General features: G+C 46.6%; 1 protein-coding gene and 1 long non-coding RNA gene across 8 annotated transcripts in view; one reads left to right on the top strand and one right to left on the bottom strand.

Moving 5' to 3' along the window:
• ADAMTS9 (ADAM metallopeptidase with thrombospondin type 1 motif 9) overlaps nt 1-18,682 on the bottom strand; it is a 224,177-nt gene that overhangs the window by 68,277 nt on the left and 137,218 nt on the right. For 6 of the 7 annotated variants that reach the window (XR_010947101.1, XR_010947102.1, XR_010947099.1 and 3 more), the window contains 7 exons: nt 12,797-12,970; nt 8,545-8,739; nt 6,982-7,114; nt 6,676-6,770; nt 6,466-6,560; nt 6,240-6,373; nt 4,057-4,148 (listed from right to left, as the gene is read on the bottom strand). Coding sequence is in view for 1 of the 7 variants with exons in the window: in XM_067755092.1 (XP_067611193.1) it covers nt 4,057-4,148; nt 6,240-6,373; nt 6,466-6,560; nt 6,676-6,770; nt 6,982-7,114; nt 8,545-8,739; nt 12,797-12,970 (918 nt within the window). In the remaining 6 variants the exon portion in view is untranslated. The remainder of the gene's footprint in view (nt 1-4,056; nt 4,149-6,239; nt 6,374-6,465; nt 6,561-6,675; nt 6,771-6,981; nt 7,115-8,544; nt 8,740-12,796; nt 12,971-18,682) is intronic. The other variant, XR_010947103.1, reaches the window with a different exon arrangement.
• Nucleotides 4,624-5,874, top strand: LOC137232623 (uncharacterized). The gene is made up of 2 exons (XR_010947105.1): nt 4,624-5,322; nt 5,694-5,874. It is a non-coding gene; the product is annotated as an uncharacterized lncRNA (long non-coding RNA).

An 18,682-nucleotide genomic window follows, 5' to 3' on the forward strand; every position in this document is an offset into this window, starting at 1 on the left:
CACAAAGGCATCTAAAATAGATTCTTGAGGTTTCCTACTCCACCATGAACAGTTTCGGAGTTAAAAATGTTCTTTCTCTGCAGACGTGGGTGAAGGCTTCCTCTCTGAGCCTTACCATCCGGTTCTTCGTCAAAACGGTCTTTAATAAATCAAGGAGAGCATCAAGGTGGAGACTCACATCCAATCAGAGCTAAGCGTAAATTCAGCTTTTTCACCTGAACATATTATTACCCTGTAAGAACCTCAGTTTGTCCATCTGTAAAATGGAAGGTAATACGAGTGCCTCCTTCAGAGTAGTGTAGTGAGGGACTAAATGAAATTAGCCGTGGAGTGAACGCCTGGTACCTAGTAGATACTCAAAAATATTGATACCAGCCCTGCATTTTCTAATTGTTTTGTAAGGGTTAGTTTTCTCTCTCTAATATAACGGTGAGCTTATTGAGGGGGGGGGACTTGCTATTGCTTTATTTATATCAGTTATGGTTTGTAACATGTGACTAGGTACTTGATATTTACAGTCTTAACTAAATATTACATCCTAGCTCTTCCACGAAGACTTCCGGGATTAGGTGCAACTTGGAGGTTTCCTCTCCATGTCGGTTCCATAAATACTTGCTAAACAGAGTTTATGAACTCTTTAGGAGCCTGAAATTCCACATCTGTACCCTGGGGACAAACAGGATTCCTATTCACAGAGGTGACGGGAGGATTTAGTTTGGTCTAAGTCAGTGGATCTTATCAGAGGGCAACTTTGCTCCCAGGAGAAATCTGGCAGTCTCTGGAGACATTTTTGGTTGTTACGTCACAGCTAGTGTGTGTATGCCACTAGCAGCTAGTGCAGACAGGCCCAGAGATACTGTTAAACATCCTACAATGCACAGCATGATCTCACACAACAGAGAATTATCCAGCCCAAAACATCAATCGTGCTGTGGTCTGGGGGATGAAATTATCCTAGAATCCTGACTCTTCTACCTTTAGTGTGACCTCAGGCTTACCTCTCCTGAGCCCATCTGTAAAATGGGTTAATAAGACATAATCTGTGAATAAGAGTAGAAAGTATAACATACCTAGCTTATTACCTGGCAGAGAGCAGGTGAAATTTTAAAAATATTTTTTGGAGCGTGTTTTATGACAGTACTACACAGATGTTAGTGGTTGTTATGCTGAGTGGCTTCAGTACGCAGGTATCCATGACCGTGGCTACACCGGAGGCTCAGCCTCCTTGCCCAGCCTCCTCAGACACGGGCTTCTACATGCTGTGTTAGCCCACCCGGCCATGTTCTTATCTTACTATCATTCCTGCCCTGAGGAGGGCGTCCACACCAATCACAAATGCCCAGACCTCGTTGCTGCCAAGGATGCCCTTATCTCTCCTTCCCTATCCTGTTTCCCACAAAGACTGCCTGTTCTGCCTGCATCGCAGAAGGCAGACTTGATCTGCTTTGACGTCAAAGTCCTTAGAAGGTCCAGGCTTCTAGCCTGAGGATGCCCCTGGCTGATCTGGGTGTCCAGTGTCTGAGCACGTAGCCAAGCAGACTACGTGCTAGCTAGATCTGCCCTTTCAGAGTGAGTGATAAGCAAGAGTTTTTGTCCTTATTCTCTTCCTGGCCTTTTCAGGTTCAGGGATTTGCATTTTCAGCCAGCGTCCTAGTTGATAATTAGCACTCTAAAAGTTGAGTGTCACCAGAGGAGTCAAGACCTACCGTCCTTTCTAGCTCCAGTCTGGGATATCTCTACCCCTAAAGGCCTTATCTTCAGGGTCTAAAGGGCATGAGAGCTTTAGCTACTATCTCTGTTGCTGATTTTAAAGAGTAAAGGTAATTCAGACATGCATACACTCGATGATCCAGAAAAGTTAGCCAAAGATGTATAATACCTCTGACAAACAGAGGTTCTGTTCTCTGTTGGACAAGGGTGAATGCTGCAAAAGTCTTGTCTGGACACAGGATCAGCCAGGCGTGTCTACCATCATGGGTTGGAACTCAGACACACTTAGGATCAAATCCGGCCTCTACTGAGCACTAGTGCGGGTTTGGGTAAGTTACCCGATGTCTCTACACCTCAGTTTCTTCATCGGTCAAAAGGGGGCAATCTCATAGGCTGCTGTGGATGATTAAATGCTACGCTGATTTACCAAGGCTGAGCACAGTGTCTCAAGTGTAGTAAACACTCAATGAACGCTATTAACACCAGCATCAGTAACGACAATGCTGCATCCACTGTGATCAGGATAAGAAAATACGTTCTGGGTGCATCTTGAGTTGACAGCTCCTGGGGCCCTCCCCAAAGCAACAGCAATGGATGCGGAGGAAGAAGAAGCAGACTGTCAAACAGAGCATCCCTCTGCTTTCATTTCTCTGCAGTCACAGACCAAAGGACAAGCAGGGCTCTAAAATAGCTTGCACAGTCCCCTGGAAAAGTGATACGAAAAACTCCCATCTTTCATCAATATAGCTGGTACTCGGTACACTTCTGAGGAAGTGAATTCTAGAAGTATCCGATATGGTTTGAAGAATGGGCTGGAAAAAATACAACTTAACCTCTCACTGGCTTTGGTTTTCTCACTTAGCAACTGCTTTAGTGTCAGGATTTAGCAAATCAATCGGTTCATTTGTCTCTGAGTTATTAAAATAACTGAATGCAAATTACCTCGCATTTACTGAAGTTTCCCCAAAGATGCACATATCGAAACAAGAAAATCCTGAGGCATTTGAAAAAGGCAGGACTGGCCAATCTATAAGCTGTTAAATGCAACCCATACGAATGGGGTGTTTGAAGTCTCCAGTGCTCTAAAGAAACCGCACTTCAAAAGTTTTCAATTCCTGGGTAATGGAGAAAAGGCCCCTTTTAACATTCTGTCCTTTGTTTATTTTCTTTCTCCCCTGAGTGCTTCCTTTTCACTTCTCTAAAATGTTTAGCAATACTTTCTAAAGCTCGGGGCTGAGAAAACACGTTGTTAAAAGAAAATTCAGATGTGTTTGTCTTTGGATGGTCTCTGTGGCCATGTGTAAAGGCACCCTGGGGAGACAGTGCCTGGGATTCTGAACATCACCCAGTCCCAGTTCCTAGAATCCGTGAAGGCCCACAGCGACGTGGCAAACTCTTGTCACAGAGTCTGACAACAGCTTTGTAAAGACCTCGTGTAAATCAACGGAAAGACTGGGGCCACGTTCTCCTGTCCAGAACCACCTAATTCATTATGTCTGTCCTACCTTCTCCTCGCAGAAGCTTCTGGCAAAGACTGATGCCTGCTTTGCAAAATGAGTCCAGGAGGATTATCACAGCCTGTTCCGAAAGGCAAGTCAAAACCTGCCACACCTCTAAAGGGGCAAAAACGTGTGCAACTCTAGAACGGGTAAGACTGCCTGCAGCTGCTCTGGGGGAAAGCGCATTCAGGAGACAACTCTGCACGTCTTGGTCTAAACACGGCGCATTTACATATCTGAAACAGGAGGGACAGTTTTTCTGTCTCATGCAATATTCAGAATCTTTAATGGCTGACAGTCGGGGTGTTGGAACCCACTTGCACTGGCTTTTGAGAGACAACTGTGTGCATCTCTCCCCAAACCCTCCATTTCGTGACACGATATTGATGCCTTGTAACCAGTCAGGCAGAAAATTTACACCACAGAAATGGGCAAATGCTGCAAAGCATTGCTTTCCCCCCCGCCCCGGCCTCTTCCCTTGGAGAGCCAGTTATTAAACATTTACCCACAAGTCACTGCATAATATTCATTGTTTTAACATCGTCCTGTGTCTAACCAAGCCCTTGCCATGTGATATCTAATTGGTTTCTAAACGTTTACCATGATCACAGATGCATTTTGCTGAACGCAGAAGTTTGGCCCCTGGCTGGGATCATTTCCTTAGGAAACACCCTGAGTAGCGGAGTGACTGGGTTGGGGGCTGTGAGCATCTGTGAGGCCCTTGATACAGGTGGCCAAAGTGCCTTCCAGAGCCGCTGTTCTAATTACATCTGCAGAACCAGATGCAGTCACGGGGGTGGGGGTATGTGAATCCCTGGGTGGGGGCTGGAGAGCTCCCGACTCGTACCTGAGGGCACTTGGCGGCGCTGTAGCAGTCCCCGGCGGTGGCAAAAGGGACGGGATGTCCTTCGCGTGTCCTGGCAAACTGTAAGTCAGTGGCTGTGGGGTTTTGGAGAAAGAGTTACAGGGAGCAGAGAGGTGAGAGTATGAGAAAGAGAAAGGGAAGGGCCAGGATATTAACAAGGAGACAGAAGGGAAGAAGAGTTAGAGAAATCATAAGAGGAAATGGGAGAGGAAAAAAGAAAACAAACCAAAGTATGATTAGTGAGCAAACGGATCCAGATGTACACTTGCTCTCCCCTCACTGTATCTGTGGGTCTGAGAGCTTCCTTCTCTGGGTTTTACCAGCGCTTTCTGTCTCTTCATAGTATGGAAGCCAAAAGGGGGGCTTAAGATGACTTTGGAATTGATTCCTATATAAATAAATATGTGAATCACCTCGCCTAAATGTAGTGTAATTGGATGACTGTGAATCTCCTGTAGAAGCAGCCGCTGAGGCTGCAGGACTGCAGGACGGGGCGGGGAATAAGCCAGCAAGGCATTTCCAGCTACTCAGCAGTTATTCCCCGAGGCTCATCTGTCCTCCCGTGGCCCAGGCACTATTACCACCAGAATGGGGAGCAATTAGAACTCACATCTTGAAAGTATTAACGGCAGTTTCTTAAGTGTGGGGCTAACTTTTTAAAAAAGTTTTTTTAAAAAAGCCAATAAAAACAGTGCTCGCGTTTTTAACCCTCTGGTGGCTCCCGAGAATAGCTCTGAGAATGGGGAAGGCGTATCAGGAGGTGGCACACTGAGAATCCTACAAAATCTGGTGGGAACTAGAGACCAGAGGCAGCTTTTTAAACCTTTCTGCTTTGCCTTTCAGGAACAGCAAGAGAAGGCCTTAATCTTTCTGCAGGTTCGTGGGAGGGAAAGCTGAGTCCCCCAACTTCCAAGGGCAGAAGCCCTGCCCACCTGAGCACGCAGAAGCCCTGGGTAAGTGGGAAACTGCAGATTCTGCCCTTAGCCCTCATCAGTCTGGCTGAAGGCAATTAAAAATATCTTGGGACAAATCAGATTTAATCTACCTGCAGAGGAAAGCAAGGCAAGGTTATGGGAACATGTTAATGAAGAAAAATTAATTATTCATTATTTGTTTCTCCACTACTCGAGGGAACGTGTTTGGATATTTGAGCTGTCTTTAACCACTCCTGTGATTAACATCCTTAACAAAAATGCAGTGTTGGCTGGAGTATGACATCAGTCCACGCTCGGGCTAGTTTAAAAAATGGTAATTCTGTCCTCCGTTTTTCTTCTGTAAATCGACAATCAGAGAAAATTAGTTTTACGCCCATGTGCATGTTTGTGTGTGTGTGTGCATATGTACACTGCTAGTGGAAGCCCAGGGTGGGGTGAATGTTGCTACATGAATGTCATAGCTTTGGAGTTTGCATCTGCTACCTTAAAACTTCTTCTCCCTTCGAAAGCTCTGCTACCAGGACTTCCCTGGTGGTCCAGTGGTAAAGAATCTGCCGTCCAATGCAGGGGACGCAGGTTCGACCCCCGGTCAGGGAACTAAGATCCCCTATGCCGCGGGGCAATTAAGCCCGCACAGCCCAACTACTGAGCTCACACGCCTCAACTAGAGCCCACGTCCTGCAGACTACAGAGCCCACATGCCCTGGAGCCTGTACGCCACAACCAGAGAAGAGAAAAACTGCACGCCACAACCAGAAAGAAGCCCGTGCGCCACAACGAAGAGCATATGTGCCGCTACTAAGACCAGACGCAACCAAAAAATAAAATAAAAATAAATAAATAATAAATAAATCTTAAAAAACAATTTGGCTACCGTGCTTGCTTTGCCCACCTGGCTCACTCCCGTTTGGCCTTAAGGTCTCAACTTCAATGTCATATTTTGGGGGATGCTGCCCTGACTCCCCCACGGCGATGGTGCCCTTTCATGTGCCTCCGTCTCCTCCATTCATTCATTCGTCGCAAATCTGATGCAGCACCGCCCCTGTGCTCAGCAGTGATCCAAGGGTGCAAAATCCCCCCTCTGGCAGCTCAGACTGGGATTGTCATCACTGGACCCTAAGCTCCTCTTCACATCCTCCAGGCCTCGGCCCAGCCCCTGTGCAGGATGCTTTTGTTGTCTGAATGCAGAGACCCATGGACACATCCCCCAGGACGTCCCATGGAACTTACTGATGATCTGCATGGTGGTCAGGTCTATTCTGATCTTCCGGAAGCTGGAAAACCCAGCCGCCGTGTAGTCTTTCCGACACTGACAGTCATCGCGTCGGCTCCCGTTGTAGGGACATTCGGTTGGGTTGTGCAACCTACATTACAGAGAGAACATCCCAGTAAGGATGGGGAGGTCCTTCCAGGGATCTCCAGGCATCCGGGATCTTCTGAGCCTGAGCTCTCCTACCTGTGCCCGTAAACCTCAGAAAAATTCTCAGAGTCACCGTGGACCAGTGTCATGTACTCCTTGGGGCGGTCAGAGTGCATCCCTGCACAGAAGACCTGAAAGACAGACCAGAAATAACCTGCAAGGGGTGGCTCAGAAACGGGACCATGAGGGCCAGGGCCGCTGGCTCTGAAACCAGGCTAGAAATAACGACTGAGCTCCGACGCGTACCTTCAGGAGCTTTCCCGTGACGATCAGGAAATATTCCCCATCTTCACCGGCACCTTTCAGCCTTTTTACTTCCTTGCAGTTCTGGGGCAACTCGCCTGAAAAACACAGACCGCGAAAACGGGCTGTGATTCTCCAGGATGTGCAGTGGCCGCCGACGGAAGCAGTTATGTTATGCATGCTCATGTCTGTCTGCAAGGGGGCCAATTTCTTAACAATAAGTTCTATATTTCTGAAAAAGGCAGGCAAGCACAACAATGAAACCTGTTCTTCAAGCTCCAGAAGGACGGCTTCAGTGGGCCAACTTACAGTTATAGATATTGTGGCAGGTTTTTCTTTCTTCCGGCTTCAACTCATCAGGGCATAAGTGGCTGGGCTGGTCCTCGTTGGTGAGACACTGCACAGATCTCTGCATCACTCCGACGCCACAGGACACGGAACACTATAAGGCAGAGGAGGGTCAGAGCTGTGGCTGCGGAACCTGGAGATATGGGCTTCTCGTGGTGTGGAACTCAGAGCCTGGAGGCTTGCACAGGAACCCCGTGTTGCTGGAAACAAATATCTGACACATGTAGGGCACTTCCTATGGGCCAGTCTCTGCTAAGATTTTTTTTTAATAAATTTATTTATTTTACTTATTTATTTTTGGCTGTGTTGGGTCTCTGTTGCTGTGCAGGGGCTTTCCCTAGTTGTGGCGAGCGGGGGCTACTCTTCGTTGCGGTGCACGGACTTCTCATTGCGGTGGCTTCTCTTGTTGCGGAGCACGGGCTCTAGGAGCACGGACTTCAGTAGGTGTGGCTCGTGGGCTCAGTAGTTGCGGCTCACGGGCTCGGTAGTTGTGGCTCACAGGCTCTAGAACGCAGGCTCAGTAGCTGTGGCTCACGGGCTTAGTTGCTCCGCAGCATGTGGGATCCCCCTGGACCAGGGCTCGAACCCGTGTCCCCTGCACTGGCAGGCATATTCCTAACCACGGAGCCACCAGGGAAGCCCTGTGCTAAGTCTTATATATACATGTCTATACGTATGCACATCCATACCTACATATGTAGTCATACCTATGAAATATATATAGATAACATAATTTCCTCATCTGAGCCTCACAATAACCCTATGAGATAGTACTGGCATTTTTCTATTTTTACAGAGGGGAGATTGAGGCTCAAATGTTAGGAAATTTGTTCACGGTCATGGTGGAGCCAGAATTTAAACCTTAGCCCCTTTCAACTGGTCCCACACTTTTGCCCGATCATCACTTTGCATCAGTGAAAGCCTCACACAGTCAGGAGCCAGGGGGCTGGGGCAATTTTCAAGGCCATTCCCAATATCAGATATTCTTACTCGCTGTAACCCCAATGCAACCAGGAATTTCCGATGCAGAAGCACTAGTGCTTACAGAATTCTTAGCCACAGAACCCACAACGAACAACTCTGTAACCCTTTTTCAGTGACAGACAAGAGTTCTGGGTGCTGTTTAATTTTAAACTGTGGTAAAATATATGGAACTTAAAAAGTTGCCATTATAGCCCACGTGCTTTTTAACGCATGAACGCATTGCAGCTTCACAAACACCCCATTCTGCAGGGGAGGGAACAGACACGAACGCTTGGCCCCTTATCGCAGGTCGTTCAGTTGGGAACAGCAGAACCAGGAATCAGACGGAGGCTGTCTGGCCTCCCCGCCCCTGTCCTCCTCTAACCAGGCCAAACGGCCCAACTAGCAGAGAAGCCCCCTTCCCCCTTCAGCCCATTTCAAGATACTAACTCCTGTTTCTCACCCGGGGCTCTCCTGGAAGGACAGCTCAGGCAGGACATGTTTAAGTCGGGGTTTGAGATCCAAAAGCTTTCCGATTTCATCACTCAATCGTCTACTTACGCTCCCCCAGTTGCCAACTCTCCAGGTGGCAGAGACAGGGCACTCCCGCAGGTAGCAGGGCTGGACGCTGGGTGGCTGTGCGCCCGGGCAGTTGATGGTGGTTTGATAGCTGTACTCATAATTCTCCTTCCCGGTGTAAATCTCGCTACAGGAGACAAGCCTTTGTTTGTAGCCCTTTCCACAGGTCACTGAGCACTGGGAAGAGAGCGGGTAGAGAGCAGAGGTTGGAGCGGGGCCTGGGGGCAGCCACAATAGGCCCCTGACCTCCACGGTGAACACTGACCTCGGGACAATGGGGCAGAGAGCTCTCACTTTATTAGCTTCTTACGGGCCGCGGGGGACCTGCAGCCCTACAGGAGCCTTCTGGGATCCAGGGCTGCCACTACACCTTCGGGCCCCCGCTGCGGGCGGGGGGGTGCCTCAAGCCCCCGCTCTGGATTTCACGGGGAGACGGGGCTGGGGGAGGTGCTCCAGCTGTCACCGGGTCCACTTACAGCGTCCAGAGCCCTACGTACTGGCGGCCAAATCACGCCTTTCCAAACCTACAATGACCGCATCAGAGAAGCGACCAAGTGGGCTGGAGAGAGCGCCAGAGACCACCTGTGTGTGAAATCCAGGCTCTCCCGGGACTCTGGGACAACCTTCCTTCCCTACTTGATGGTCTGCTTTCCCATCCGCCCTCCACTTAATTTCCTTCTTTCTTCTCTCTCCCTGGCTATATACTGTGACTTAAATGTTACCTTTCTGCTTCCCTCCCCCCAGCCCGGCTCTCTCTAAATCATGCAGTCATTTAGACCTTCTGCCGTAATTATACGGCATTTAAAAATACCCAGATGATACAGAAAAGGAGAAAGAAAAAGGTATTTTACTGGTGTCCCAGCTCCTTCTGTGATGGGACATCTAACTGGTTATTAATAAGATTTTAGATTACGTTCGGCCTCCTCAGCTAAGTATTTTACATAATACTTTTAAAAGAAAACTGAATTAACCAACAAATTATTTTGATGATATTTTTGGGCCAAGTCACCAAATAACTGGCCACTCCCTGTGAAAATGCAACATAAAATTAAGGTAGTTTCAGGATTCTCAAGATCAAAGGTTCTTTGGGCGGGGGCAGATGAACCCTGGAAACAGTGTGCAGCATGTGGTGTGTTTTGCTTTTTCTGGGGTGAGGGACCATAGCTTCTGCACGTTCTCACTTGCTATTAAAACCAGTGTCTCTTTTTCCTGGTGTCTCCTACGCTGTCGCTTTAAGCCACGTGGCTTGCCGCCCCTGTAACTTTTCCAGGGGGAAGGCTCCCCTTGACGCGGTCCTAGAGTGAGCAGGGAACTGGCCCAGCCACAGGCATGCAGAGCATCCTTGGGCTTTGCTTTCCAGCTGGCTTAAGACATGCAAATACTCTGCGTTCGTTTCTTCCTTCTCCGGCTGCCGCTGTTCAAATGCCCAAAGATGCAGCTGATGCCAGGCCAGGGGAGCGCAGGGCTAGTCTGAGGTGTTTCACGCATGGATAGATGGCTAATAAATGCTGTCTGTCCAAGCTGTGGGTATCTTAGAGTATCTAACTCAGTGCTTGCACGCCCTGACCTCAGTGTGGACTAATTTAAACAAGGCTGTACTTCTGAGAAGGCAAGTGCTAAGACCCTTTCCCCTTACCAGCCACAAGCAAAAGCAGCCCAGTGCCCATTTATGTGGAGGACGCAGTGGGAGACAGGTGTTGACAGATGGAAATGAGCCCCAAATACGGTCAGGTTTTATTCAGAGGCCTCCAGAGCTCTGAAAAGAACCCTTCAGTAGCTGTTAAGAGCATCCTGAAAATGTTGAGTGCCTCTGGCTTCCTTAATCCATTTCAGGCCAGAGCTGTTGAGTTAAGAGGCTCTCATCGCTGGGGAGGGGAGGGAGGAGGGGAAGGTCTTATGGTTGACTCTCCACGCCTTGGTGCCATGTGCATGTTTCATGATGAGTGCAGATTACTTTTCTAACTTGAAAATAACCATAAAGCAAAATGAAACAATAGGAATGTGGGCTTCTTGCGCTAGCGATACACGTCGGGCCCAACCAGGGAAATGCACACATGGGCCAGGGCTGATGGAGTCTTCTTCTCCAATAGGGAGCACACAGAACTCTGCAGGTGATGGAGGCCCCAGACAGAAGGCAAATCCTGCTGTGGCTTTGGCATTTTACTAAAAGCTTTTCTAGAGGGAATTCTGGTCCAGTTCCTTGGGCATCACTCCCCCTTGCAGAGTCCCTTCCCATGATCCTGGTATCTGTACAAAGTCCTGTCTCCATCCCTCTCATCTTTGCCTATAGCTTGCAGATTTTTCAACTCATGGTACACCTGAAAATTTGCAGATGTCTGGAAGGCTTTTTAAAAAAATTTTCTCCCTATCTCTTCTTTTGGGGGTTAATATTAAGGTTATGGTAAAGCCACAGGAGGAACATTACGCAAGTCTCAGAAAGAGACCAAAACTCTTTCAGTGCAATGACAACACACCCAATCCAGCTAAGATGAGCATGTCAACCTTGGCAGTGTGACAGGCACACGAACTCCAGCAAGATGAGTGACCGAGAACCAAGCCAGAAACCAGGAAGAAGAGGCCCCCAGGAGGCAGACAGGTGAATGGTCTCAGGGACAGAGGCCTGAGGAGGGAGAGAGGCCAGAAAGGAAGGCTCTCCCTTCCTGAGAGTCCGGGGGTGGCCTTGTACAGCAACCCAGAGAACCAGAAGTTAGGGACCATGCCTTTCAAGGCACTGGGAGGGGTGAACTGAACAGAAGACAGGAGCCCCCCGGACACACCTCCCTCCACCCGCCTTGGTACCTGAATGGGTTGGAACGTGTGCGTCAAACCCAAAGTCAAGAACTATTTTGAACACTCATCTGCACTTCCCATGTTCCTGGATGGGCAAGAGTAAATCTATTTCTAATGATCGAGACCACATCTCCCCTCCTTTCTTTGAGAACATACTAAGAACAGGTAGGGCTGGTATAGAGCAGAGCTGCTCACCCTCAGCACCCCTGACATTTGGGCTCAATAGCTCTCTGTTGTGGTGCTGTCCCGTACACTGTAGAAGGTTTAGCAGCACCCCTGGTCTCTACCCACCAGATGCCAGTAGCAGCCTACCTCCCCCGGCTGTGACAACCAAAAATGTCTCCAGACAGCGCCAAATGTCCCGCAGGAGGTGGGGAGGGGAAGGCAAATTCACTGGGGTAGAGTGAAGGATGGGGAGACATAGTTAGACAAGGCGTTAGGAACAGTTTTAGTGCAGAAACAATTCAACACCCAACAAACACATCATCTAAATGCAAATATTCATCCCATTAAAACGTGAAATCGCTGCCCTGTTGAACTCTAACGAGATGCCAGCAATAGCAAAGCACCTTTGCTATGAGCCCAGATACGTCCCTTTCACATCTCTAAATTCTCTGGGGCAAATGACAACTAGTGTTGATGTTACAGGTCTTTCAGTATTTGAAAGTATCATGAGGTTTGAAAATATAATCGTGTGACTGTTACTATTGGTTTATGAATAATAAAAAGCATCTAGGTAGGCATTGTGTACGGGAGGAGATAAGGAAAAACAGACACTTGAGATTCCTTGGATATTATGGAAAACGATTTCATTCCTCTGGATCAGAGGTTGTTAAATGGGCAACCAACGTCTGGCCCACAAACGTGTTTGGTTTGACCCACACAGTGTTTTAAATAAATAATCTGAGTCCACATTTTAAGATCAGGAGATAGCACAGAAAAGTCCAAAGTTTTGTCCTCTCTTGAAACATCAGGTTTGGTTACCATGGACCCACATTTCTGCATGGCCTCTGTTGGAGTGGAAAAGAACCTGTTCCCCTTACACATCATGTGCTAGTTAGTCACAGTCCCCACCATTCCCTATTGCCTCCCTGATGCTAAGACATTTTTGTGTCATACTTAACTTTCTTCAGGCACCTACAGGAAACATATGAATTTGCAGTGTCTGTAAGAATTCATTTCTAATCATACTATTAGGACATTAAAGGGAATCACAGGACGTAGAGTTGAGAGGAGCGTGGATACCATCTTATGCACCCCCCCCCCACCTCTGCACCTGTAGGACTCTGGCCCAGGAGGGCTGAGGGACTTGTTTGAAGGCTCCCAGTTCTCAGGGATAGAACTGGCAGGTGGGTGTGAGTCTCCCACATTCCTGCCCTCATCACTCTGTTGCCCTCAGGCCATCGCTGACCTGAAGGCAGATCCAGAATCCCCAGGACTGTACCTCTGACCATTCTCCTGTGATCCAGACATACTCGCAGGGCTGCAAGCCACAGCTCTCGCGATCCACAGGCCGTGTGCTCATGTCACAGTGCATGCCGTGGACCTCGTCACCTTTGTCCTCACCCACACACACCACCTTGCGGTACCTGGAGCCTTTCCCACAAGTCTTGGTGCACTGTTAAAGACAGACAAAACAGGTGGTGACATGGCAAGATAACAGATGATTTCTTACATCCTGTTACCATGATGATTTATTTTCCTTCCTATATACTCTTTAAGACTGCGAGATCTCTGAGGGTACACATTACTAGAGAACTCATTATTTTACCCCCATTACTTAACAGTGTAACATAGAAGAACAAGGCTGACTACATATTGGATTTATTCCTTTAGCTCTAACCCTTGTTTTCTGTTGCCTGTGCTTAGTCGTGCTGGCTCTGCACCTTTTGTAAAAGAATGTTGCCTACAGCCTGAAATGAACAGGACAGCCTATTCTCAAGGCTCTGGCCTTTAAAGTATAAGTATAAAAGAAGCCTGAATTCTAACTCTGGTAAGATGGTTCTTTGGGACACTAGTCCACCAACTTCTCCGTCTGCTGCTGGCTTTCTGAATAAAATTGCTATTCCTTGCCCCAACACCTTATCTCTCGACTAAGTGGCCTGTCATGCAGTGAGCAGCATGAACTTGAACTCGGTAACAACAACACTGTTCCTGTCATAGCGATCAGCATTCAGTAAGTGGCTGTCTGAATGAAGCCGTGAAAGTGTGAATGAATGAATTTCAGGTTTGGAAAAGGACCTTAAGGCCTGACTACTTCACCCATTCAAACAAACGCTGAATCTCTTTAAAACTTATGGCCAAAGGGTGTCAAAATACCTCTAGAGTCAGGGAAGTTATTCCCTGTCCAGGTGGCCCATTTCATCTTATAACATGGAACTAAGCCTGTCTCTTAGCCAAATCCAGCCTGTTGTCCTACTTGTCGATTCCAAGGGAGCATACAGAACAAATTTTGTTCCTCACAAATAACCCCCTTCAGGGACTTGAGGAGAGGTTTCCTGTGGCCCCTGTAGCCTTTTCTTCTCCAGGGGGAACTGCTCTCACCCCTTGATCATCTGGCCAATATTCACCAAGTTCCTAAGACGTGTCAGGCCCTGTGATGGGTCTGGATGAACAGGAGCAGACACAAATAGCACAAACCCTGCCCTCAGAGAGGAGCTGTGTTTTAGTAGCAAAGACAGACGTTAAAGATGTAGACAGCTAGGCAGCAAGATTTAGCCATTACTATAATTTCTCCTTGTCAGATGAATAAACTGGGACTTAGCCTAAAGAACTGATTCCTGGTTATCCATCTCTTTGTCAGGTGAATGGCATAGATATTTTTTATTCCCATAAACCAAGTGGAGAAAATAGAGCAAGTGGTATGTTTCATTCTAGGATGATCTCTGTGCTGACCACAAATTTCTTATCTTTTTTGCTTTCACCAACAGAAAACCCCACTGTAGAGGTTTTACCTTAGTTATCTGTGTTGTTAAAGTTCTCCCAAAGCCTGTCCTATCTGAAGCACCTGCGTCACCCAACATTTCAAGACTCCAGATTACATAGGAAAGTCACTGTAACCAACCTGTGTCAAGGACAGCTTAGGTTTCCTTTAACCAGGGATTACAAACTCTGTTGCCCCTGGGCCTTATCCAACTCCTGTGAGCTGTCATTGTTGTTCACATAATGTCTCTTAAACGTTTTCCTTCTAGTCTTTTTAGGGAGGGCCTTAGACCCCACCTCTTTTTTTGTCTCTCACAAGCCTGCTTCTCTTTTATTACCCAAAGCATCCCAAAGGCATTTGACTTTGGATTCCAGCTTGACTCAGAAATGTCTTTCCTGATATACTTCTTGCCTTTCTTTTTCTTTCTTTCTTTTCTTTCCTTTTTTTTTTTTTTTTTTTTGGTAGCAAAATACACGTAACATAAAATTCACCATTTTAACCATTTTGAAGTGTACAATTCAGCGGAGTGTAGTCACTGGTCATGTTGTGCAATCGTCATCACTATCTAGTTCCAGAACATTTTCATCACCCCAAAAGGGAACCCTGTACCCATGAAGCAGTCACTCCCCATTTCCCCTTCCTCCCAGTCTGTGGCAACCACCGATCTGCTTTCTGTCTCTATGATTTGCCTGTTCTGGGTATTTCATAGAAATGGAATCATCCAGTCTGTGGCCTTTGGTGTCTGGGTTCTTTCATTTAGCATAATGCTTTCAAGGTCTTGCCACATTGGATCAGTACTTCACTCCTTTTCATGGCTGAACACTCCATTGTATGAATATACCACATTTTGTTTATTCAAATGTTAATGGACATTTGGGTTTGTTGCCACCTTTTGGCTATTATGAAGAGCGCTGCTATGCACATTCATATGCAAATTTGAACATCTGATTTCAATTCTTTCGGGTATATCCTTAGGAGTGGAAATGCTGGGTCATCTGGTATAACCATGTCTTTTGTGAGATGCTTTGTTCTTTCAGAAAGTAGTAGGGATATGTATGTGGTTGTGTCCTGGTATTGTAAACCTGTGGTTGTATCCTTATCGTTTGCAAACTTAATTCAAAACTTCTGCTGCTTGGAAGCAAATCTCTACATCTAGAGTATGGAACCATTTATAATTTTTGTGGGGCACAAATATGAACAGAAAACAGTGTGAGATGAGCACAGAGGAGCAGATCCCTTCCCACCAGTGCAGGAGGCTGGCTGAGCTCAGTGCCTAGCTCAGCTCTGACTCAGCAGTTCTGGGGGTTTCTCTTCCCCTGGAGGATGCTGGGAACCATCGTGAAGGAATAATGTTTTTGTTTCTTCATTAAAAAAAGCCAAATGAGGCCCTGAATGTTACAAAACAAAACAATGGTTAATCTGTGATGTGTAGATCTATGCAGAAGACATACTTAACTCCCCATAGAAAAAGTAATTCCTTAGAAAATCAGGACTTAGGTGACTCAGAGAAGATCATGATTATTGAGCAGCCTACCTGGACTAAACCTTCCAGTGTCCTCTTTCATTTTCACTAATCCTTAGGGCTTTAATCTGTAGCAATAAGTAACAATTTAGAGCAGAAAGCAAGGATTACTAAATACTTTCTGCTTGTTAGGTGTTTTTCCCTTGGTCTTAAATAATGGTTAACTACCATAAAAACTATTTTGCCAGCGGTGGCAAAGGGCGTTGGGAAGCCTTACTTTGAATATAACTTTTAGAAAAATTAAACTAAGTAAATAAGTGACTTGCCCAGTGGTTTGGAATGAGTCAATAGCAGCTTTGAAAATCACTTAGCATGGCTTTTCTCCTGGAGTTTTAAATCCTAACCAGAGCACAGGGGCTGGGTAATCACAAAGCAAATCCAGCCCATACTATAGGATTTTATCAGCTTTCAGTAATATCACTTCTCCCACCCACCCAGGATTTATGGCTCCTTCCTCCGTCCTGCAATATGATCTGGAGTGTTCTGAGAAACAGCTGGAGAAGCTCAACTAAGCTTCTTTTAATTTACAAAAGATTTTTCTCCAATTTCATTACAGATTTTAGAAAAAAACTATACCAAGTATGGAAGTCACACCACCAGCATCTCTGAAATTCAGCACACCTGTAATTCAGAAAGCAAATATCACAGCCCTGGGTTAACTTGGGTAAGTTACCCATTGTCCCACGGGCTACATGTGCCTGTAAATGTGCTAAAACTAACAGGGGAAAATAACTTTTTAAATTTGAGGGTGAGGAAGATCTAAAATAAAATATTTTCTTTAGCTAGGTTGGTTGGCCACAGGGTAATGGTCTAAAAAGGGTCACTTAATGCAATGGGTAGAAACTGTCTTTCCTTAAAGACTGCAACCAAGTTGCTTTACATTGTTTTGGTGAGATGCACTAACCATGGAGGGAAGAAAATCATTCTTCATATTCACCTGCTCAACCTTTAAGGTTGCTGATTTTCTCCACGGATGAAAGAATGTGTTGCGTCCTTACTAGGGCCAGGCTACCATTGTCGGAGAGTGTGCGGACAACCAAGTCAAAGAACAAATGGGGAGCCTGACAGCATAGCGTTCTGGAAGTGCTACACAGAGTCCTTGGCTAAAAGGAACAGGAAGCGCAAATCAATTTATCTAACATTGCTTTAAATTAAAAAAAGAAAAAGCAACCTTCAGATTACCAATGGGTTCATTTTAAAAGTCAGGTATGTGGAGTTTGGACATCTTTGCCCCAAAATAGTATACTTGCAAGGGAAAAAGGCAGAAATAATACTGTGGAGACACTTTGTAACTTTAAAGTCATTCACTCATTCAACCCATACAAGCACACCTCAGAGACACCGTGGGTTTGGTTCCAGACCACTGCAATAAAGGGAATATCGCAATAAAGCGAGTCACGTGAATCGCTTGGTTTTCCAAGGCATATAAAAATTATATTTACACTATAATCTACTAACTATGCAATAGCATTTCTAAAAAAAATGTACATAATTTAAAAATACTTTCTTGCTAAAAAAAGCTAACCATCACCTTAGCCTTCAGCAAGTCCTAGCAGTAACGTCAAAGATCACCGATCACAGGTCACCATAACAAATATAGTAGAGAAAAACGGAAATATTGCGAGAATTACCAAAATGTGACACAAAGTGAGGAAATGTTGTTGGAAAAAATGGCAGCAACAGACCTGCTCAACGCAGAGTTGCCACAAACCTTCAATTTGTAAAAAAAACAAAACAAAACCCACAGTACCTGCAAAGTGCAATAAAGTGAAGTACAATAAAACGAGGTCTGCCTATTTGCAATGGGCCAAGTTCTATGCTGGGCATGGGGTTACAGCCCTGACATCTTCCTACTCACCTTCTCTCTCTCTCTTATGACACCCGGGATGGCTGTTCCTCCCAGCTGGGGGTTCATGGGTCAAGACAGTCGGCTAACTGGTGACCCCTGGGGTTTAGCACTCAGGGCCGCCTTGTATGGCTGTTGTGAGCAGGTACGAGCTTCATAACAGAGAGTGTAATGGAGGTGGAAGCCATCAGGGTATCTGCAGCTGTGACAGCGAGAAAAGAGGAAGGACCGGGGGTGGGAATCCCCACAACGCTGAAAGTGGTGTGTGGGCAGCGGTGGAAAAGGAGAAGCCGAGGTAACTTGGCACACGGGAGATGGGGGGCACTCTCAGGGGGGGCTCAGCATGCATGGCTGGAGGTGGATGTCACGGGGAGGTGGGGCAGGGAAATGATGACAGCAGTTGGGGGTCCTTAGAGCCTTCGGTTTGAGATGGGGATTTCAGAAGGAGGGCAGAGGCCAGGTAACAGAGGGCCTTGTAAATGTCTCACGCTGCTTAGGAGAAAATCCAAACTCTTGCCCTGGCTTACAGAACACGTCATAACCTGGGTGCTCCGGCAGGTCCAACCTCATTTCAGCCTTCCGGTCCTTTTGCTGACTCTGCTCCCAACGTGCTGTGCTTTTGTCCACAAACATGCTGGGCTCTGTCCTCCCTCTCCCTTCTACCTAGAATCACCTCCTTTTGCCCTTTATCACCAAGCACCCTAGAGAAGGTGGGACTAGCCTATCATGCTCTGTCTCTATCTCAGCACCTTGTTGTTTTCCATCACAGCACTTTTTACAATTGGCAATTCCATATAACACATGTGTTTGCTTGTCTTCTGTCTCTCTCACTTGATCATCAATCCCACCACAGCAATTGCACATTTTCTATTGCATCCCTAATGCCTAGTGCCTGGCACTTTGCAGGTGCTCGACAAAGATTTGTTGAATAAATTAATGAGGGAATGAGCGATAAAGAGTTAATAGCTGGCCCTTGTTCACACATCAAAACCCAATCACTCCCTACTGTAAACTTCATAAAATCTTTGTAACCAATTGA

The sequence above is a fragment of the Pseudorca crassidens genome, chromosome 10, assembly GCF_039906515.1.
Source record: "Pseudorca crassidens isolate mPseCra1 chromosome 10, mPseCra1.hap1, whole genome shotgun sequence".
Lineage (NCBI taxonomy): Eukaryota > Metazoa > Chordata > Mammalia > Artiodactyla > Delphinidae > Pseudorca > Pseudorca crassidens.